Source organism: Stenella coeruleoalba (genome assembly GCF_951394435.1).
Source record: "Stenella coeruleoalba genome assembly, chromosome: 3".
Classification (NCBI taxonomy): domain Eukaryota; kingdom Metazoa; phylum Chordata; class Mammalia; order Artiodactyla; family Delphinidae; genus Stenella; species Stenella coeruleoalba.
In genome coordinates this window covers 169,648,715-169,671,407 of record NC_137148.1, presented here as the reverse complement: position 1 = coordinate 169,671,407, position 22,693 = coordinate 169,648,715, and the positions used below count along the sequence as shown (strand labels likewise).

The 22,693-nt window shown below is 52.7% G+C and overlaps 1 protein-coding gene across 3 annotated transcripts in view; it reads right to left on the bottom strand.

Annotated features, from left to right (window-relative positions):
• The window catches only part of RANBP3 (RAN binding protein 3), a 54,629-nt gene that overhangs the window by 12,825 nt on the left and 19,111 nt on the right, over positions 1 to 22,693 (bottom strand). For 2 of the 3 annotated variants that reach the window (XM_079916739.1, XM_079916740.1), the window contains exons 3-8: positions 17,673 to 17,861; positions 9,378 to 9,414; positions 9,205 to 9,291; positions 7,119 to 7,190; positions 1,736 to 1,801; positions 771 to 863 (exon numbers count right to left, since the gene is read on the bottom strand). In XM_079916739.1, coding sequence (XP_079772865.1) covers positions 771 to 863; positions 1,736 to 1,801; positions 7,119 to 7,190; positions 9,205 to 9,291; positions 9,378 to 9,414; positions 17,673 to 17,861 — 544 coding nt within the window. The remainder of the gene's footprint in view (positions 1 to 770; positions 864 to 1,735; positions 1,802 to 7,118; positions 7,191 to 9,204; positions 9,292 to 9,377; positions 9,415 to 17,672; positions 17,862 to 22,693) is intronic. The other variant, XM_079916741.1, reaches the window with a different exon arrangement.

Sequence of the window (22,693 nt, the reverse complement as noted above, 5' to 3'; positions counted from 1 at the left end):
TTTGGGCTGAGAGTGTAATGTCTCCTTCTTAAAGGAAAGGATCTGGAATCAATACAAATTCTTAGGTTAGAAAAACCCAAACCCAAAACTAACACCTCACAAAAGAAAGAATCCTTTATTACTTATTCCACAAAGAACCATGTGAATTTTCAGTTTATTTAGAAATACTACTACTTAGGCGAAAAAAAAAAAGAAAATATATTTGGGGAATAATTATGAGTTTTATAAAACTAGTTTTACTAATAGAGTCTTTTTTCTATGCACTTTCTCCTTTAAACAGTTGAGATTATGTGACATGTACAATCTTAAATCTGGCTTTGTTTAGTATTAGACCAAAACAATTTTCCATGCAATTAAAACCCTTCAGAAATATTAACTATTTTTGCTCCCGATGAAAAGCTCTTGAATTGTAGGGAAAGATTAAGAGGAAGAGAAGAAAAGTTTATCAGTATTAAGAAAATTAAGGATGAACTGAAAACCCCATCCTTTGTGGATATAATAGAAATATGGTTCAGGTCTCTTAGACATACAGGGCTGAGTTTTGCCTGCAAACACACAGGGACGCATCTGGGCCGCTCAGGGCTGGGGGGCCAGCTCTCAGGAGGCCAGTGGAACTGCCTGTCTTCCAGGCTCATTGGGGATTTGAGGGCTTGTTTCTCCAGCACTCTATTTCCCAGTGCGTTCAGCAGACGGGGCCAAAGCCACCTGTGTCGTGACGCGGCTGTGCCCTGACGTGTGAGCCTGGGAGGGGCCACGGCCGAGTCACTCACCGGTCTGTGAGAGCACCTTTGGCTGCGGGGCTTGTAGCACTGCTGGGCGAAGCACGCTCCGCTGCTGCTCCTTGGGCTTCTGGCTCGGCAGACCTGGGGACAGAGGTCGGCTTGCCCGGGCCCTCCGACCGCAAGGGCAGAAATGCAACCCACCCCCACGCCAGCTCTCAGGCACTTTACAGAAAAATTCACCCCAACAACGCATCTGATGTCCCTCTTGGGCTAGACTTTACAGGGAAGCATACTGAAAAAATTAAAAACCCAAGATATTTTCTCTACAGTTAGACATACAAATTCTGGCTATTGTTATTTTTATATGTGATTAAATGAAACCCCCATGAAACTGATCATGTCTGCAAATCAATCCAGTGAGTACAGGAATGCTACAGGGGGGACCAAGAGACAGCTGTTCTCAAGCGTGGGGCTCGAGGGTCAAGGGCAGACGGTGAGGGGAAAGCAGCGAAGCCACAGTTCACCTCTCAAAGTTTAGGACTCTGCTACGGGTCACGTAAAGGTACCCCTTGCACCTGCTTCTCAAAATGCCACGTTGAGAAAATCCCTCTGCCAAACATACAGGGCAAGGACCACGAGAACGCTCCAGGCCCTGCAAGGGCTTCCCGTTGGATGTGACGTGTCTCGATGGCGCGAGTGCTGGGCCCCGCTCACTAGCGGCTGCTCTGCTACTCAGGGTTAACGCTGTGGGCAGATCGCTCAGCAGAGACAGTCTCACAACTGAGCTACTGCCGGGCACGGAGCCTGAACGCCACCCACCAAGCCGGGCCCGCTCCCTCGCCGCCACCTCCTCGGGACAGCGGGCTCACAGGCAGGAGAACCTCCCTGGTCCGACGGGCTCTTTCCAGCGGTGTTCCAGTGCTCACGTGTCAGAAAAGTGAGCCCGGACCGCACTGGCACGCAGAGGCCGCAAGGCAGCCACTCTGTGCTCCTCCTTCAAGGCGGACACCCACCTGCACTGGGTGCCTGGCCGTGGATCAGGGTCGGTGGCTTCAACCGGAATCCACTGCTCTTTTCCTCTACAAGCATAAGAGAAAAAAAAAAAGCGGGCCTGCCTGGGGTGGGGCAGCAAAGCTAGGAGGGACCAGGGGCAGAAGAGGACTGTGGTCTGGGCTTCGGTGGCCATGGGCCTGGGGAACTAGGGAAAATGTTTCCAAGTTAAAACAGAAGAGCAGAGGCCCATCCAATCCCGTCTGTAAGGGAGGAGGCTGAGGGCTGCAGGCAGTGCTGGCCCTGGGGTGAACTGCTGGCAACAGAAAACTGGAGGGCATGTGTGGGGCTGGTCAAGCTGCAGTCCACCCACCCAGCTACCTGCCGGGGCTGAGAGCTCGGAGGCTGGGCTGTGCTCGCGGGCCCCAAGGAATATCAGGGAGCCACGGAGTTCTGGTCCCTGGGACCCAGCTCCCTTTCCAGGAGGACACGTCTGTAATCAGGAGAAGCTTCTCTACTACCAGCAGACCTCTGAGAAATGAGATGCATTTTCTGTGGTGAAAGATCAAAGGTGGCAGACGGCAGGCTCTCTCCAGATGTGCCCGGAGTGCTTGCGGCTAATGAGGGTGCTGGGAGGCCCAGGAGGAGGAGGCGGGGCCTCCCTCAGGACGAAGTCTGGGATGGACAACTATGCAGAGCTGACAGACACAGGGGCTCAAAGCCTGGTTTCAGCTCAGCCACCAGTACACACAGATCCCTTAATCCCTGCACCTTGGTGACTCTGCCCATCTCAGGGGGCGGGGGAGACAGTCTAATGCATTCCCTGACCAGAAGGATCAGGATAAAAAGCCTTGTGACTCCAATAGGACACGTCTGTCCCCAGAAGAGCCCAGGGACTGCAGCATTTTGGGTCCCAGAGGCAGCCTCACTTTTGTGCTAAGGTCCAGCCCACGGGGGAAAAAAACCCTTTTCGGGTCATAGGGAACAAGATCAAGACAGAGAAATCCCTTGCCTGTTTTTACACACCAGCAGTGAGCAATCCAAAAGTGAAGAAAACAATTCCATTTACAATAGCACCACAGAGAATATAATACTTGGGAATAAACTGAACCAACGAGAACTACAAAACATTGTTGGAAGAAAGTAAAGACTTAAATAAATGGAAAGATACCCCAAAAGGCCACACAGTGTATGACTCCATTTACAATGAAATGTCCAGAGCTGGCAAATCCACGGAGACAGAAAGTCGATTTGTGGTTGCCAGGGGCTGGGAAAGACAAAGTGGGGCGTGACTGCTCAAGGGTACAGGGTCTCTTTTTGGAGTGACAAAAATGTTCTAAAGTTAATTATGGTGATGGGTGCACAACTCTGGAGATACACTAGAAACCCTTCAACTGTACACAAAAACACCACCACAAACACACCTGGTCAGCCCACACTTTCAGGTATGAAACAAAATCAAATCAGAATTCCCAAACAGGGGGCTTCCCTGGTGGTACAGTGGTTGAGAATCCGCCTGCCAATACAGGGGACACGGGTTTGAGCCCTGGTCCGGGAAGATCCCACATGCCACGGAGCAACTAAGCCCGTGCATCACAACTACTGAGCCTGCGCTCTAGAGCCCGCGAGCCACAACTACTGAAGCCCGTGCATCTAGAGCCCGTGCCCCGCAACGAGACGCCACCGCAATGAGAAGCCCGTGCACTGCAACGAAGAGTAGCCCCCGCTCACTGCAACTAGAGGAAGCCCGCACGCAGCAACGAAGAACCAACTCAGCCAAAAAAAAAACCAAAAAAAACCCAAAAGAATTCCTAAACAGGAAGGTCCTCTTCCTGCGGGCTATGTGTTGGTGAGCCAAACTGCTCTCCTTGGGCAAAAACAGGTTACAATAAGTAACTCTCACTGCTAGCTTGCATGAAGGAGCTGATCCCTACGGGCTCCGGGGAGTCTGCGCTGGTGGAGCTGGTGTTTCTCCCGTAGAGGGGTCGTTAACACCACACTCAGGAGAGCCAGACAGCACAGGATGCAGGGGAGGACATGTTGCCAGATGTTCCTTTTGGGAAGGGAAATACTGAATTACATTTTCAAAGCTCAGGATTATTCAGAAGATGATTGGCAATTTAGAAACATTAAAAAAAATGCGATGAAATTCATAATTCAGGTGATTTTAAAAAGCCCTTAGAGCTGGCTTTGCAGTGTTCACACTGGGGCTAGAGACTGCTCTCACCGCCCTGCTCTGACCGTTGGACCCCTGGGGCTGACCAGGCTAACCAGCAGGGGCGACAGGCCTGGAAAGTCACTGCCACTGACCCCGAGCACTGGGCCCAGTGCCTGGCCCACCCCAAGGATGCACAGGACATCCATGCTGAATGCTGCGGTGAATGGAGACACAGACGAGCGTGTGTGCCACACTCGCAATGGCAACCAGGGACTCGGGACAGCGGGGCCCAGAGCAGCAGGGAGGGTGCTTACAGGGTGGCGCACCCTGGAGGTCCTGCCACAAGCCCTGTCTGCACTGAAACAAACGTGGTCTCTTCTCATGGCCTCCAGAAGCTCACTTGTCCTGCAACGCAGTCAGGGTGCAGTGAAGAGGCACTGCCTGATGGCCAGAGCCCATCACGGGGGTGCAAGGTCACGCCAAGGTCACAGGGGTGCACAGGCCGCTGTACCCGTGTCTTCTCAAGGGCACATGCACGGCCCCCCGTGAGCTTGCTGTGGGGCAGCCTCCGTCCTCTGAATCATGCCTGAAGCAAGCAGGCTTTTTTGTGCCCCACCTCAGAGAGACCCAGGTGATGAGGGAACTCTGGATTTAACCAGGAAGGCAGATCAGAATTTAACCTGGTGTGTACCACAGGCTAAAAAGAATCTGAGAGAAGGCAGCTTGGCAGGGGCTTGAGCGATGAGTAAGTGTGTTGAGGACAAAGGGAGCCAGGTTTCTTGTTGTCAGAAAAGAGGCAGAAATACGAAGGGGGGGAAGGGGGGGAGGTGGGGCTACAATGAACCCTGTTGGTGCTGGAAGCACCCACCCGAACCCGGGGTGACCTATACAAGCAGACAGAATAGCAGAGGCACAGAAACACGTGCAGATGTGAGTGTGTGTAGGCGAAGAGGTCTACGTATGTCTGTGCTCCTGGCTGTGTGTGTTCTCAGCTCTGGGCACAGAGAGGGCTTGGGAGCGGCGACAGCCCAACGGCGACCAGCACGCAGAGCACTCAGATCTTGGTCTCTAGAGACCACTCTCCCCTAAGCAGAACCAGGATCCCCTTGAGGAAAGGGAGGGAAGAAGATGAGCCTGGAACCCCTTATGACAGAAAGAAAAGGACATGCTCGAAAGAATGATGCGGACATGGCCAAGGGGCACAGGCTTGACGCAGCTCCCGGCAGCCAACTGTGGGATGATTAAAATAAACTCATGGTGAAGATAAAATCTGAATGTTAAGGTAAACACTAATAACAACAGATTATAGCCCACTGACTAAAACAGGAATGCGAACATCCATGTGGCTCTAGTAAACACATGAGCAAGCAGTGGCAGAGAAGAGCTCTGCTGTCCAGCAGAGTGCCGGCCCACAGGAGGCAGAAAATCCCCGGCCGGCCAGCACCAGAGGAGTAGCCGCTCCCAGCAAGAAAACATCTCTGGAGGCTAACACTGCAGCAAAAAGTAAGAAGAGGAATGAGATCTTCCAGAGTCTCAAAGTATCTCTCCAGAAAATATTAATCAAAGGGTGAAACATGACTTTTCAGTGGAGAACCTGGGCGGGCTCCGCCCTATTCAAGTAACAGGACAGTAAACGCCATGAGTCACCTGCTACAGTGCACAGGAAGCACACAGCTTCACCTCTGTGGTGTTCTAGCCCCCAAGGGTAAGTTGGTCCAGTCACCGGGAAACAGCGGGAAAGCCAGGTTGAAGGCCTTCTCCAATGTAACCGGCCTGCACTCTGAAAGGTTATAAAAGCCGAGGCAAGCTCGAGGGACTGTTGCAGATACGTGATGTGTGAGCCAGGATCTGATGCCTTTGCCATGAAGGACATCACTGGGACGCCCCGGGAAAATCGAATGGGGTCTCTAGGTAGAGGGATAGAGAAGTGCTTTACCATTCTTAAGTGTTACAATTTTTCCCGCAAAAATTAAAGCTAAAAAAAATAAAAGGCAGGCAGGCAAGGAGCTAAGAATAAGTTCACTCTGCAGAGCGGCTGAGCCAGTCTATCACCGCTGCACGTGGCAGCGGGTCCAGGGGCCGGCCGGGCTGTGGCAGGCCTCGGAGGCAGGTCCGAGTTACCCGCCTTGCTCAGGGCTGCCCTGCTCTCAGTGCTGCAGGATAAAGGTTTCGGGGAAGAAGCGGGAGTGGGGCTGTCGCACAGACACCTCGGGGGCGAGCATTAGATTCCTAACAGAGCTCGAGGGCTGGCTTCAGTGGCTGATCACCCACCACGGCTGACACGGCCCCCGGGGTTCAGAACGTGACTCGCTAGGCCAGTGCCCAGGTCTTCCCAAGGACCCCTACAAACCAAGCTCCTCTTCAGGCCCCGTGAGGGGGGTCAGCTCAAAACAGTTTGCCTTTAGAGTCAAAATGAATTCAACTGTTTGAAACAATGTCTCATCAAATCAACCCTCAACGTTCTAACAACTTGCCTCTTCCCTCGACAGTGCCCTCGTGCCAGAGTATGACTGGTCTCGCAGCGCTTTTGAAGTCGGCAATGAATTTATATAAGGCAGGTTGCGTTACAGAATTAAGATGGTTACACTCGCTCATTAAATCTTTTATGAGGAATTTCAGCCACGTGGGAGAAACTTTCAGGAAACCTTGGAGTTGCTTCTCTAGTGAGAGACCAAAAAAGGAAAGCCCCACATTCTTCAGAAAGGATCAAGCTATTTTCCTTAAAATTCTAAGGCTCTGATTAAATATATTTATCTAAACAGATCTAAGTAATGTTAATTCATGTGAGAATTTAATACGCAGAGAAGGGGTCTGGAAAATTACATAAACTTCAGAGTGGTTACCATTGGGATGGCAGAGTGCATGGGAAATGGAGAGGTGGATTCTTTTACTCTATGTATTTCTGAGTTTTTAATGATACAAACGTATTATTTGTGTAAACTTTTGAAAAATGAGTAGTATACTTCATTACAGTTTTTCTTTGTTTTTGCTTGTCTCTCTCTCTTTTTTTTTTTAAAAGGACTTGCAACTCCTTGTAACCAGGCCCTGCTTGTAGAAACAGAAATTAAGGGCTGATGAAGCCTGCTTCACACCAGATTCCAAATCTGTGCAGTGAAGAGTTGGGGAACATTTAGGAACTGAAAAAGAAGGTTGCCTTCAAACCACCCATTCCCAATTAAGACCTTGCTTTTCATCCCAGGAAACCCCCAGTGACCAGCCGAGAAAGGTAAAGGGACGCGAGGGCTCACCTGGTTCTGAGTCAGAATTGCCTGCAGATGGCTCGCAGAAGGTGGATGGCATAAAAACATTGTTTTTTGATACTGTCAACAAGGAGGTGCAGGCAGGGGAGGGAACAAGAGGAAAAACAGTGTGAGTAGGCAGGGTAGACGTGCACAGGATCACTTCTCCCACCTGAGGGGTCATCTCCAGGCCCCACCGTTGGGGAAAGGGGGGTCAGCATTGTGAACCTGGCCTTTGGCAACTCCCAGTAAAAGTGAAACCCTGGGACTCTTTCTAAAGCACAAGAAAGGTGGGTGTCCAGTGGAACAGCCTGAATCTGTTTGATATCTACCAGTTGACTCTGGCCTGCTGTGGCCACCCGCCTCGTCCTTGTGCCCCTGTGGGAGCAGCCAGGAGGGAAGCGGATGCACCCGATGTTCCGAGTCTCCCCTGGGGCCAAGCCTCAGGCCCTGCTCCTTGTCACCAGTCGGGGCTCGGCTGGCTGCAGACCCCCTCCCCTCACCTGTTTAGGATCTTACAAAATCAACTGCTTCCCGGGTTGTGGGCCAGGCAACAATGCAGTGGGGCTGAAGATCTAACTGTGCGGACAGAAGGCAGCTAGCTAAGTGGAAACAGTGCAGTGCAAAGGCCTCCAAACGTGGGACTGCTTGTGGCTCCACTCCCCTGATGGCTGAGCGCTGAGCATCCCCTAGGTGGTGACGCGCGAGAGGAGAGGGCTAACGCCTGCTGGTCCTCTACCCCTTCAGCCTACGGTCACAGCACAAACCACCTCCTCTTTTCTCCGCTGCACCTTCTCGATGTGCAAAGTGCGGTTCAGCAGTGGACGGTGAGCGGGAAGGAGTACGATCAAGGCCAGGAAGTGGACGCTCCCTCCTCCTGTGGTAAGGCTCACGTGACAAGCGTGCAGAGATCCTTAGAAAAAGGACGTAACCGCAGCCTGCACTGTGGACCGCCCGAACGGCTCCTCAATGCCTGGCTAGCAAACGACAGTGCCTCTATTCAGGGGGGTCTCCCGCAGTTGTGAAAAAGGATGAGGCAATGTCCAAAACAAGTGTTCAGGGAACAGGCATGAAATTAAGTGTTACAGGGATGAGCGTAAGAGGACACTCACTTTCTACACTGTACGTTCCTGTGACGTTTGCATTATTCTTGGAAGCAGAAACAAAGCTTCCAGGAGTGTCTTTTTTCCCCTTAAAGTGATATCCTTAGGGCTCACACTTGTAAATGTTTTACATGAATTCCCAAGAATGAACTTCAAGCTGGGGAACTGGAGAGTGTCTGTAAGCCAGCACCGCAGACAGCACGGGGCGATGCCAGAGTGGACGGAGCCAGGACCGGGGGCGGGAGTGGGGAACCCTGCCGCAGCTTTTACCCTCCAAGGCGCAGGAGTGTCCCCAGGCTTGCAGAGCCCCCTGCTAAGTAGTCCCAGCATCTCCCTCTACCCCAGGAACCCGCCTCTTGCCTGAACCAGCCTGTGTCCACCAGCTGGTCTGCTGGCCTGTGTGTGTGTGTGTGCAGACCTGGCACCAGGCTGGAGCTTCCAAGCCCTTGGGCCCAGCCACAACCACAGGGACAGGGTCCCAGCCTGGCCAACGCTTCCAGGCTCCCCCAAGCCCCCTCGTCGGGGAGCTCACGGTATTCCACCACCAAAGTGCCTGCTGGGGCCACTGGACTCCCTCCTATGTACTGTCTGTGTGTGTGCCTGGGATTCTCAACTGGCCCACCGGGCTCTAGGCACATGGCTGAAGGGCCAGGAGGACGCCCCATTTCCCCCACCTTCAGTCAACACATAGCCAGCGGCCTTGCAAGGTGGACGTGCGCTTAATGGTCAGAGCCCCGACCAGGGCCCTGACGGTCCCTTTCAGAGGGACGATTTCTTCGCAAGCCTTGCTTATTAATAGTCTACTAGGTCTCACCCCTCCAGACGGGGGCACCTGTGCTACCCTCGGGCACGCTCCAGCCTCACTCCTGACGGAGACTGAGTTCTAACGGGATGTGCACAGGGGACAGACAGGGGTGTGAGGCGCTGGAGGGGAACAGCGGGCTTGGAAACACAGGTGCTTTCACCGTCTATCGAAGGGCTGCAACTGTTACCTGACTGTGAAGGCGGGAATTGCGTTAAAGAGGATGTTCTTTCTCGCTTGACGGGAGGGCAGTAATTTCCATCTTCTCGGTCAGAATCTACAGAAAATGAGGAGGAGGAGAAAAATCAGGCTGCTTCCGCTTTTACAACCAAAACTGGTGAAACATTTGAGAGATTTCCTCACCTTCTCCACCTTCGGGGCTGGAGCCTCCGGCTGACCTCTGAAACAAGAACACATGTAAGGGCGGTCAGAGAGGGCCGCGTGGCCCAGGGCCCGGCAGCTCCTGACTTCTGCCACAAATGGATCCCGAAATGTAGCGTTGAGGGCACGTGGCCTGGGCTCAGTCACCCGGGTCACAGACAGGCTTTCAACCTAATGCTCAAAAATCCCCCATGAACCGTCACGCCTCTGCCTCACCAGGCCTCGTGCCAAGGAATCCTCTTAACGGCTGGGAACGCGTTCCCAGCACAGGATCAGTTTCCGTGTTTCTCCACTGGGTACAGCTAACTGGCGTTCCCCCACCCCAGCCCCCCAATTCAAACACTGAAACTGGATCTGGCCAAGTTCACTTTGCCAAGAGCTGGAAAGCAACCCTCTCTGCACCCTGAAGGGCTGCAGGACCGCTGACACTGGCTGCGTGACACTGGGTCATGGTGGTTCCCATTCCTGGCCCTGGCACATCCCATGGTATGGAACTGTTTCAAGGTGGGCTGTTATTTCCAGAGCAGCCGAGAGCTTTGAAGCCTTGGGCTGAAGTGTTCAGAAGAGAATCCCCAGGTACAACAGCTCAGACCGTAGAACCCACCGAACAATCATCAGCTGAGAGTGAAAGGTGGCTGAAGCATCTCCTCCTTGACAACCTCTAATTTTAGAATGCGAACGAGCAATTAAGAAGCTTATAATGAGCCCCCGCCCCATGTGGGATAATACACAGTCCCTGCTGTACATCCCCTCTCAGGGACATGAGATTCTTCAGAACTAAGCAGCCAAAAGCAAACTCTGAAGGGTGAACATCACCACCCCCGCCCCCGGGTCACCGGTTTAAGAGCAAGCAGGGGAGCCAATTTGTTTATTTTCAGAAAAGCCCCTCAGGAGTTAAGTTTAGCCAAAGGAGGACCACCTGCCTCGAGGAGCTGTTAGGGATTAAATGAGATGATGCATGGGAAAGTGCTTGGCAAGCTGCAAAGCCGTGTGTAAAAGCAGTAACTGCTGCAAATAAGAAAACTGCAGACGAGGAGCCGGGGGACCTCCCAGAGCTGGGGTGGCACTTTCCCTGTAAAGGGCCAGAAAGTATTTTCAGCTTCACAGGCCCCATTCAGGCCACAAGTTGTATATTCTTTATTTTGTTTTTACAATCCTTTAAAACACCATCTTAGCTTGCAAGCTGGACAAAAACAGACGGGGGGCAGAGTTTGCAGACCCATCCTAAAGGACACTGAGAGCCTGGATGGTAAGAAAAGGACCCCAACCTGGCCTTCACCCCCAACCCCCCCATCAGAGACCATCCACCAAAATGCCTGGGAAACGCGAAACCCTCGTAACACAACAGGGGCTCAATATGTGAACATATCATGGGGCCCAAAATGAAATAAAATACCCAAGGGTCCAGCAGGCTGGCTCTACATGAGTGCAAAACAGTGGCCAGGGCTCGAGCTCAGAGCATGAAGGCACTAAATCCTGCTCTTGAAGGCTTGCCAAGCCTAGTCAGCTTCTCCTAGCTCTGCATGTCCTAAACCTGAAACGCGGGGCAAATTATTTCACTGGCCCAAGCTTCCACTTCTTCGCTTTGAAAATGGCGGGGCCAGCGCTTCCTCCGTAGGGAGGGAGGTGCAGGGGGTCAGTGGGCTAAGCAGGCAGTGCCACATGGCTCGCAAATGGACAGGCCACGCTCTCCCAGCCAGCTCACCCCCTCGGGATGTCATACTTTGGGGCAGTGCTGGGGGAGGTGGGAGAGCCAGGTGAGGGACCAGGGGACCCTTGGAGGAGCAGAGAAGAGGGTCTTAGCATGGGGCACCCAGAGAGGCGCTCTTGCAGTGCTGTCATTCTACGGGGCCCAGGCTGGCATCTGACAGAACGGAGCCATGTCACCAGAACATCGGGTGCTCCTCTCAGATGCTCCCCTGCCCTGGGTGACACCATGAAGGTGCAGGCTCCAGGCCCCTCCCTCCTACTCCTCCACAGCAGGCCCGGCCATCCCCAGCCCAGCCCTCGCCCTCAAGTCCCATCCTCGACTCCCCCCACCCCCCACCTTTTCACTCAACAAGCATCTCAACTCTCCCAAACCTGCCCATGGCAGCCTCTGGGGCCTGTGGGATCCGCTGCTTCCTGAATGACTTCTGGCACCTGGAAAATGGCCAGCCCCCTGCCTCTGTAGACACTGCTCCCTCACCCACAGACACCGTCCCTTCCCTTGCCCCCCAGACGAAAACCCCTCAGGCCGTGGCCCCACCGCTCCCTGCACTTCTCCACGGCTCTCACTCCAGCCGTGGGTCGGTGTCAGGGTCCCCCTCTAGCCTCTAAGTTCCAGAAGGGTGTGGCCCCAGCACACAGTGGGGCTTCACTGGCCTGTGTTCAGTGGAAGCAGCCGGATTCCAGGCACTCCATGGGCCATGGGGAAGCTGCCAAGGCATGTGTCCCCCAAGTTACACACAGAGCAACGGACCCAAAAGCTGTGAGGCCAGAGCGTCGTCCTGTTTCTCAGCGGCTGGGGAGGCCAGTTCTCTGTCACCTCAATCTCAAGAGGACCCCCGCCTTTCCTCTTGGCTAGCTACGTTAATTTCCACATGTGTGAATTTCCGAGCATTCCTTCTGTTGCGGATTTCTGATTTTATCCCATTGTGGTCGGAGAAGACTCTGTGTGATTTCAATCCTTTTAAATCTACTGAGACTTGTTTTGTGGCCTAGTGAGTGGTCCATCCTGCAGCTTCCTGCATGCCCCTGAGAGGACCGTGTACCCTGCAGCTGCTGAAGTCCTCTCTGTCCTCGTCCTGCTTCTGTCTGGACGTTCTAGCACCTGAACATGAATGAGGAGCACTGAGGTCTCCAACAATGTACTGGATTGTCTATTCTCCCTTCATTCTGTCAGTTTTTGCTTTGTGTATTTTGGGGCACTTTTAACAACACTTAACTTCCTCACCTCTGCCAGTGACACCCCAAACCTCTCAGGGATCTGGGTCTCCTTGAAAATTTGATGGGTGCTAGGAGCCTGTCTCCAGAAAAGTACCCAGACCTCAGGGGCTGCAGCCCCGCCTCTTGGGGCCCAGGACTGCTGAGGCCGGGCGGCCTCCTGCAGCACTGGGCCCCCTTCGTCCATCACATCCTAGCCTTGTTGTCTCCTTCCTGTCTCCTGAACATGTCAACCCTGTTCCTGCCTCAGTGTTCCTTCTTCACGTGCTACTTCCACAGCTGTCCCTGACCACCTCCAGGGTGAACCCCTGCTCACGGGCTACATCATCACCCAGCAAGCAGGAGCAGCTCTTCTCCACCCTACCCTCCAGCTTCTCTCGGGCCTCTGCCCTGTTTTGTGCATCACAGTGGGATGTGATCTAATGTGTCCATCTGTTGTTTGTCTCCTGCTACCATGAGGCCCTACCCTGTCTGTTCTGCTCACAGCTCATACACCCCACACCCAGGACACTGCACAAAAGACGCTCAGCAAGTACTGCACAAATGGAGCCTGTCCTCCGCCACAGCCCCTTTGGTGACCTGGAAAAGAAAGGGCACCTGGCCAGACAAGATCAGATACTCCTAGACCCCTGACCCCAGAAGACCCTCAAATCCACGCTCCGAGTCTATTCTAAGACCCACCCCACAGGCATGTGGCAGGCCTCTTTGTCCTGGAAAAGCTGGGAGGCTAAGGCCTGCAAAGGACAGCACAGGAAGATTCCCCAACTGGGAGGACCTTCCAGAAGCTGCTGGAACTTCCTGGTGGGTCTGAAACAGCCGACTCAGAAGCAGTGAGGAAAGTGACGCCAACAACTCTCCTCAATAGGAACCAGGGCAAGGAAGCAGGAAGACAGACTGCAAAGCGAAGTTATTTCTGCTTGCCTTTGGAGCCTACTTGACAGCTAAAAACCCTCCACCACTGCCCGTGCGAGAAGCAGCCTGCCCCCTGCTCCTGCCAGGGAAGGCCTGCGCTTGCTGTCTGGGCCTGGCTGCCTCATGCTGTCTTCCCCCAAAGCAGGAAAAGGCCTGGTGTGCACTGCTCCCCTTCAACCCACACAAGGCCAATGACAGCTCCACAGACACTGTCCTCAGACACAGCAGCCTGGGGGGACAGGACGTCTTCCATGTCAAAGTGGTCTGGGGGCCACTCCTCGCCCCAACCAAGGGAACAGCTCTTCAGGGGTCAGTCTAGAACAATGCCTGGGACACACATGGAGTCAGGCCTTGCAATCCCAACTCCTTGGAGCCCAGAAGGCTGCAGCCAAAGCTCAGGAGCCACTGCTCCAGGGACTCCTGTGAGGAGGATTTTAAGAGCAGGCTCTCAGGATCTGCGCCTCTGGGGAGGAGCGGGGACAGAGCAGGGTGTGGAAGCCCCATTTCCTCCTCTGCTTCTTCCCACAGCAGAAGCCACCACTCAAGGATTGGGGCTTCAGGATAACACCCCGGGGACGCTGGGACCAGCACCCTTTAGGGATGCCACGATGAAAATATGCCCAACGAACACTTACATGAGGAGGCCAAAGAGAAAGAAGACCAAAGAGAACACTTCAACTTATTTTTCTGGCGCTAGTGAACGAATGAAGTGGACGGCGGCAAGGCCGCGGCCTAGCGAGCAAGCCCGCCCTGACTGCGCACTGCAAGGTGGCCTGAGTCCCTCCAGTGGGCGGGACAGGCAGCACAGTCCTCTCCCCTCAGAAGACACTGGAACCTCAGGGGAAGCAGCTCATTCTGTGAGGTGCGTATAAGTCCCTGTTGCCAAGTACAAAATAGGAGGGAACGCCTAACCCAGGATGGGACCACAGGTGTGAGAAGCTTCTGATCTTGGTGTAAAGGAGGAAACAACGAAAATTACAATCGTTAACTGAATCACTTTGCTGTACACCTGAAACCAACACAACATAAATCAACTATATTTCAATAAAAATTTAAAAAATCAATAAATACAATTATGACTGTAAAAAAAAATAAAATTACGATCATTCACTTTGCTAAGGCTTGCACCCTCCCCCCTCCCAAACATGGCTCTCATGAGGCTGCCTGGCGTGGCCTCGAGAGGACAAGGCTGCCAGGCCAGTCCAGGAGGAGGGGACGGAGCTGAGACACAGACACAGACAAATGGGCAGTGAGCAGGAATGAACGGTGCTGCCTTCCTGACCTCCCGGAAAAGACCAGAAAGCAATACCATGTCAGGGAAATTCCTTCCAGAAAATGCCAGACACCGTTTGGCCTGCCTGGGACTCAGTGATTCCCCATTTGGACGGCCCAGTTAGAAAGCCCACTGCTGGACTTCCCTGGTAGCGCAGTGGTTAAGAACCTGCCTGCCAGTGCAGGGGACACGGGTTCGAGCCCTGGTCCAGGAAGACCCCACATGCTGTGGAGCAACTAAGATCGCGCGCCACAACTACTGAAGCCTGTGCGCCACAACTACTGAAGCCCACGCACCTAGAGCCCGTGCTCCTCAACAAGAGAAGCCACTGGAATGAGGAGCCCTCACACCGCAACAAAGAGCAGTCCCCGCTCGCTGCAACTAGAGAAAGCCCGTGCACGGCAACGATGACCCAACGCAGCCAAAAATAAAAAATATAAATAAATAAATAAATTTTAGAAAGCCCACTGCTGGGGCTGCAGGAAAATGGACGCCTGGGATTAAAAGTCACTTAAGGGGTGTCCTTCATGTGGACCACAGGCAGATTCACTGCTGTTTATTCTGTAACTGAGGGAACCAGCTCAGAGATTCTTACCAAAAAGGCAGACATCGAAAAAAGAAAAAGAGAGGTGGCCTTCCAAGATGTGAATGCTGGGCAGGGCCAGGGCGGAACGAGGGTCAAACCCTGTGCAGATGCCAGAGGATGAGGGGCTGGGTCCAGACTCTTTCTAAGCTTCCTGGTGGGTCTCATAAACATATTTCAGGCTCGGCAGTGCCTTGATGCAGAGCTTCAGTCTGGTAGACTCCAGCCAGCCTCCAAGTGAGCATTGGGAACGCTCACTCTCTCCGGATCAAACGGACAACTTAATCTGGATGTGGTTTGGTCTCCTTCAAGCTGCCTTATGAGAGCCAGGAAGTCTGATATATTGAGACTTTTTCCTGGTACTGAGTCTTCAATGGCCAGAGTTCTGATGAGACTGAAAGACGATAAGGGCCCTTTATAGGCAACAATTCAGCGAGCCACTATTTATTATAAAGAATTTGCAGCTTTACACTCGCTCAAGGGATTGTGGAATAAAGAAGAGACTAAACGTGAGGGATGGGACCTGTCGGGTAACATGTGGGTGTTTCCTGAACTCCAGTGTGGCACAGAGCAAGCTCCAAATCTGCTCTGATGCAAAAGCAACTAGTCCGAGTTAGCCATAGACATCTCAGCCCGGGAAGAAGCTGGGCTCAGGTTCCATCTGCCTTGATCTATGCCCTAATTGACCTAAAAAACAAAGGTTACTTTGCCTTGATGCCTAATCAGCAGAGAAAGCCCTGGTTGACTCAGAGCTGTCACAAGTGATGTGATGGTCACGCTGCTGGGACTTCTGACAGAACTGGGATCCCCACAGTTACGCGCGTGTATGTCACGGGCATGGCCTTGGCTACGACGCTGGTACATTCAGAAACTGCTTCCCCCAGCCCCGACTCTCTCCCACGTGACGTAACAACCATCCCAGGCTCCCTGCCATTGCGCTTGACCTTGCATTTGCCAGTTGGGGCACTGCTTGAATGTCTCGGAATTAGAGTCTCTGACCCACAGTCCAAAAGAAATGAGGAGCCGAGCTCCACCGGCCAGGCTTCAGAAATCACTGCCTGGACCGGCCACAGCCTGAAGGCGAGGCCCCCAGGGTGCTTCCTGCACAGGCCCTGTCTCACCAAGTGGTCATCAGAAGTAAGGGGCCTGAAAGAGCCTCGCTTCTGGAAAGGCAGTTGCCGTGACACAGCCTCTACTGTTTGCCACCCTAGACTGAAAACCCTCAACCTCTTCAGCGGGAGATGCTCCGTAAACCGTGCTTTTCAACCCAGGCAGCAGCAGAAGGGCCCAGTCTCCTGGGCAGATCCGCACAAAGATCATCTGTTCTCAGGGAACTGAAAACATGTACCTGCAAAGGCCGAAGGCATGAAACTCATAACGGCCAATTTGGGAGAAGGTTCCAGCAGCTGCTCTGCCTCCAAGCCCAAAAGTTGAAAAGCCTCTGAATTCTTGCTGTCAGCCCTCGTGTGAGGACTATGCTCCCAGAACTCTCTGGTGTAAGCACCTCGGGCCGGAACCTCTCGTGGGCTTCCTTACCCCAAGCCCACTTCTATGCCACGCAGGACTCCCCCATACCCCGCCCCACACGGATCCCTCCAGAATGTTAAAGTTTGGCTCCAACCTCACCTTGCCTGAGTATCACTTATTCCTGCGCATCCCAGGGTTTGGTGGCTCTAAGAGAATTTTAGCGGCTTCCTTAAGGACACAGGAGACTGGTGATGGGACACAGGGAACCGCTAAAGGTCTGGGGTAAGGCCTGGGACTGTGACACCCTGCAAGGCTGCCCAGGGTTCAGTGTGGCAGAGCGGGATCCTCTGTTTTCTTGACAGTCATTTTCCCCTGTCATGAGAATGGGGGACTCTGTCACTAGGTACCGAGACGACGAGGTTTTCGATCCTGAATGTAGGCTAATGTTTACCTTTCCCAATTTATCAAACTCCAAAAACTCAAGACATTTCTTGTTCTGGAGAGCTCACAATCTTCTCCACCTATAATCTTCAAAAGCCTTCTGAATACAAAGATAAAGGGCTCAAGGGATTCCCTCTGGATTCAAAGGAAGAGTCTCTTCTTCTTCCTGCTTTGATTGAAGACAAGCAGTTCACAGCCCAACCACGGTCCAAACACAACCAGTCTTGCAAAGCAATCTGCGGTAGACACCTTTTCCTATAGGTCAAGGAAGCCGGAGCCTTTTGTGTTTCTAAGATAACTGAACTTGAATGCCCAAATTCAGGGAGAGGAGAAGGAAAAATGGAAGGAGGGAGAAGGGGCCGAATTTGCTGTGGAAGGTTCTACCCCACTACTCAATTCCTCTTTTGCCCCCTCGCCTCCTTCAGGAACCAGGACTAGCTTCTGGCTATGGGTAAATGTTCCCCCAACTAGAAAAGTCTCAATGTAAAAGGGGACTTCCTCTTTCCTGACTTTTTGGCAGCAGGAATTAAAGGGAGCTGAAGAGGGCCTTTGTTATCTTTTCAGTTATCATCAGCTGCTGACAACCTGGGGTGTGGATCTGAGGGGCCCGGAGGGAAAGGGGCCAGTCTGGGTTGGGAGCCCCGGGCCATGGGATGCCGGGTGGAGGTGGACTTACCCCTGCCAGTTCTCGTGGAAAAGGAGGAAGCTGGGCTTCAGGAGCGCTGGCTGAAGCGCTAGCGGGGGCAGGAAGCTCTAGGGCATGCTCACCAGCTGACTCGGGGTGACCCGTGCCATGGTGGGGGGCCTCAGCCTCCCCCCGAGGCTCCTCTCCCGAATCCGACAAGTCTTTTTGCTCTGCAGAGGACTGGGAGCAAAAAAGACAATTTTCCTTCAATGTAAATAAAGCCAGCAACGCGGGGCAGGGGAGGGGGGCAGGGGAAGGTCTGGAGATGCTCGGCCTTCAGCAGCTCCTGCCCGGGAGGTCAGGCCAAGAGAGCCGGCACATGCTACCGCGTTCTGCTCCACAGAGCCAGCCCTCCACACTGACAGAAGGGCAGTGAGCGCGGACCTGCTGCTGTCGGACCTGGCAGGGAGCTCTGAGGTGTGCAAGAAGTTGGACCCTCCTTCTGAAAACTGCAAGGTGGCCCCTGTGGCACAGAGATCCTCTGCCGATGGCAGTGACTGAGGAAACATCCCTGTGACCAAGACGGGGGCGGTGCCTCTAGCAGAGGGGAACAGGGGCAATTGTGTCAAACTGTCCCCAGGGCTTAATTACCCATCCACTCAAACATACTCGTGAGGGGAGGTGGGCGCCAGCACCCTGTCTGGCCACTGGGAGAGCCAGGGCGGTGGGGCCAGGGCTTCTGCACTGGCTGCGGCCCCGCCAGCACCTTCCCATCTCTGCCGCTTAAACCCGAGAGGAAAGGAATGCTTTCTTGCTCGGCGAGCGCAGGTGTGGGGTGACCCCGCGAGTTGGCAGACACACAGAGAGCCGGTTTTGTACCAGTGACAGGTGGGTGGGGCTCCGGCTGAAGGAGGGAGCCCCTCGGCCTACAATTCTCCCAGACTCCCACTGCACATTCCGAGCCAGGGCTTATCTAGAAAACAGCCAGGGTAAGGGGAAGCCGGTCCCCAAAGTCTTCGTCCTCAAAAGCACAGACCCCCCCGGCATCCTTTGAGGTGGTTCTTGGGATTCTAAAGGGGCTTCCATGGGCTGAGGGCTCTGTGGCCAAGATTCTTCTTGAGAGGTGCGTTACAGAGCTGGTGTCCTGTTATAAATACATGGGCTCCGGTCCCCAAGCCTCCTGCCTGGCATCGTCCACCACACGTTTCTCTCGCTTTGTGAACTAAATGACCACGGGGCCACCCTGCCTCCCTGCAGACACGGCTGTGTTCTTCCTGCCTGTGAAGTGACTGAAACCTCTTCAGATAGGACTTGGGACTATTTTTAAATGTGTGAGCCTGCTAGATGAAAGGAACTACATAGAGGATTTTAAGAGAACTTTCAAACATTCTTACGAAAAAGCAAAAGCAACACAACTCATCCATCCATCTAAAAAAGCCACCCAAATCGACTCTTCCTATGCAGGGGCGAGCCAAAGACATAAAAGGCCCTCCTTCCCAGGCCATTCCTCAAACCTGTCCAAGGCACCGAGGCTGGTCCACGCACCAGTCTGCTGCTACTTTATGGCTAGAGATTTAACACCATTTTCAAGAGAAAATGAAACCCAGAGCTCTAGGGGAAATTGCCTATCTCTGTTCAGAACCACTTGGATTTTTTTTTAAAATCCCTGCTTTACGAATATAAATGTAGAAATGCCCTCATGGCATGGCAGACTAGAGACGAAGCCTAAGTCGGAGGACCAAAAAGAAATACAAATGCCATTCCAGCATTTTCTCCTTGGGTCTGAGTAAGCTCTAAGGAACCAAGATAGAGCCTGCAGTTTTTCAACATGTTTGTTAAAATCGGACATCGAGATTTTGGCAGGCTTTGACATCATCCTAAAATATACGTGGCTGACAGAAAACCACGCATACAGGGTACGCTTGTTACACACACAGTAAGCTCCCAGTGCTGTCGGTGACACCCTGCTTCCTGCCCAACTGCTGCTGTAACTGCTTTCTGCCTTTTTGCTAAATGGACATTATCCTGCCAGTGCAACCCCAAAATCTTCTGCCTTCAGATTAGCAAATATTTGGAAAATAAAGTAAATGAAAGAAACGTTCAGTCGTCACAAACAGTGAAACAAACTACGGAAGGAGATTCAAATTCTCTTCACGTTAAAGAGAAAAAAACTGTCTGTCTCCATTCAAGCCAGTTAAGAAAAGGTTTCATTTTTGCCCCTAAAACACAAATGCGTGGAAATGCAAGCATTTTGTGAAGAGCGCCATCTTGAGGAAGCTCAAGAACAGGAAAGCAGTAGAGACAGTTCCTGTGCTGTCAGTCTGGCTCCAGGTTTGCATTTCGGGCGTCAGGACTGGAGTTCCGCTGCTGCCCGATGCTCTAACACGGAACAGTGGGAGGATCTGACGACTTGTCCTGAGACCAAGGGATGCCACCGGCAGGCCACCACCACCAAGCTGTGGTTTGCTGCAAATGCAACTCCAAATGTCTATGGGACTGACGGAAAATCTTGTGTGTCTTTGTCACCAAACCAACACCAAAACGCCTGGGCTGGCAGCCTAATTTTTTTCTTTTTGATTTCAAAGCCTTTGAAGGGGGCTGTGGGCTCTTGGAGTGCATCCCACTGGGGCACTGGTGGTTTAGAGATCATTTACTGAAAGAAGGTAATGCTCCCACAGTTGACAACGGGACTTCTTGATCTTTGTGGATCAAAAAGTGGCTCAAAAAACAGCTGTATGGGAGACCTAGGTGACAATTAGGAAAATTTCAATGTGGACTATCTATTAGAGGGTATTTCTGAATTAATTATCATTTTCTCAGGCGTGCCCATGGCACTGGGGCCATGGAGAAGAATTCCTAGGAGACACTTGTGCTGAAGTATTTAGGGGAAAACTGTCAGGTGGGTGCAACTTATAGTCGAGCGTTTCTGGCATTTATGATAAAAATGTTAACGGTGAAGCCAGGTGAAGGATACCCAAGGGTCCACAGTACCATTCTTTTAACTTTACTGAGGATTTGAAAAAATTTTCAAAAACAGAAAGTTGAAAAGGGAAAATAAAAGCTCCCTCAGAAAAAAACAACGGCAACCTGAACAGATCTTCCCAACTCTTGCTACTGTGGCGTGAGGAGGGAGGGCTGAAATCGCGGCAAGGGGGGGAAGCTGGGAGGGTCTCAAGGTGTCATGTTGTGAGAAGTGTCGTGGCCACTCCTTGCAGACCTACCTTCCCGTCGCTTCCCCTGGGCCGGGGAGCCACGCGGCCATGGAGCCGGCTGTCCAAGCCTCTCCGCTTCCTTCCCGCCCGACGCCCGAGCTGTCATAGCAGCAGAGAAAGGAGGAGGGCTCTGTGTCCACTGGGCAGCCGCCCACCCGGCAGCTCAGAGGGCGGCCCCGACGGACATGCAGGCTCCTCCGGCCTCTGCCGTTAGACGCAGAGGTTTTCCGTGCCCTTCCGATGATCTTGTCACACAAGGGTGACAGCAGGCGAACTCTGAAGAGCTGGAGGTCAGTTATTTCTAGAAGCCCATTTAGAGCTGGCACTGAGTCAATATTTTGATGTGCACGTTTTCACGGTGACGAGCACCTCCCTGGAGACTCTTCGGGTTCAACCTCACCCCGTTTATGTAATTGGCATCAACCTTCTGAAGGTGACACGTGTAAGTCAGCCTTTGAATTACGAAGCAACAGAACCACCTCAACCGTGAAAACAGTACTGAAATAAGAGTTAGTCATTTTAAAAGCATTTTAAATTCAGTCAAATAAACATTACGTTTTAGCGTTTCACCCTGCTGGCTGTCAGAAAGTCTTCAGGTTTTAAGAATTATTCATTCCAATTACTTGTTTCAAATCTGGGTTGGCAAACTTTTTCTGTAAAGGGCCAGATACTAAATATGTTCGACTTTGCAGGCTAACTGGTCTCAGTCCAAACCCCTTCACTCTGCTGTGGACAGCACAGGTGTGGCCTCAGCTCTCTGCACGGGCCAGGCGGGGCCGAACGCCAATAAAGCTTTATTGACAAAAACAGCAGTGGGAGCAGCCCTCTTAGTTGGCTGACCCCTGTTTCAAACTAAAAGTGGTTCAAAAGAAAATCATAACAAAACTCAAAATTCTAGAAAATCCCGATTTTACGGAAAACCTAAGAGAAGTGACTTTTACATCTGAAGCAGAAACCAAACACACCCACCTCTAAAAGCCAGAAGCACATCAAGCCCCTTCACAGTGACTGAACTTCCAAAGGACAAATGATAAAAACACATGTATGCACTGGTCAGGGCCCAAGGGAGAGGGGACGGCAGAGGTTGATGTATCTTGAAAATACCACTCGGAAAACTGAAACCAAAAGGGAAGAACATTTCCTTGTTTTGTTTCCTAAAACGATTCTTCGGCATAAGAATTAACAACGGGAAAGATTAATTTGAGAACAAGCCTAGCAGATGAGCCCCAGCTGACACAGAAGACACCCTGCGCGGGGGTGCAGGTAGGGGTCTCAGGGCAGCCGCTTCTCCTTCCCGCACCCTCCACGCACTTGCGCCCTCCCCGGCACAGCCCTTGAACGCTGGGGCTGCTCTCTTTTCAGGCCAAGGGGCAGGGTTTACAAGCAGCAGCTGGGCCGCCAGGAGTCCCAAATCGCCAGGCCAGCAGCCCCCAAACTCAAAGCTGGCCACCCTGTGGGGGGACTGGATATCCACCGGAGCACCTGGTCTGTGCGTCACAGCCCTGAGCCGAGAAGCCCTCAAATGCTGTCCTCATCAACAAGACGCACACGGGTTTCAGAACACCTGCATCAACGCAGCGCATTGGTCACCCTGAAATCTTGCTGTGGTTATGACATCACACCTGCTGTCATGTCCCAGGCATGAGGGCAGGGACCATCCATTTTTTTGACAAATAGGGGGAGTCCTCATACAAGCTTGGGAGGCATCACCACAGAACACCAACCATCTCTGGACACAACCCGGACCTTCCAGGCTGATCCGTTCAGGGAGGGAGACAACCCCAATGACTTCAAGATAAGCAGCCACACGCGACTTTGTGGGAAGGCACCGCCGCATGCACCCACCAGTCCTCTGACGGG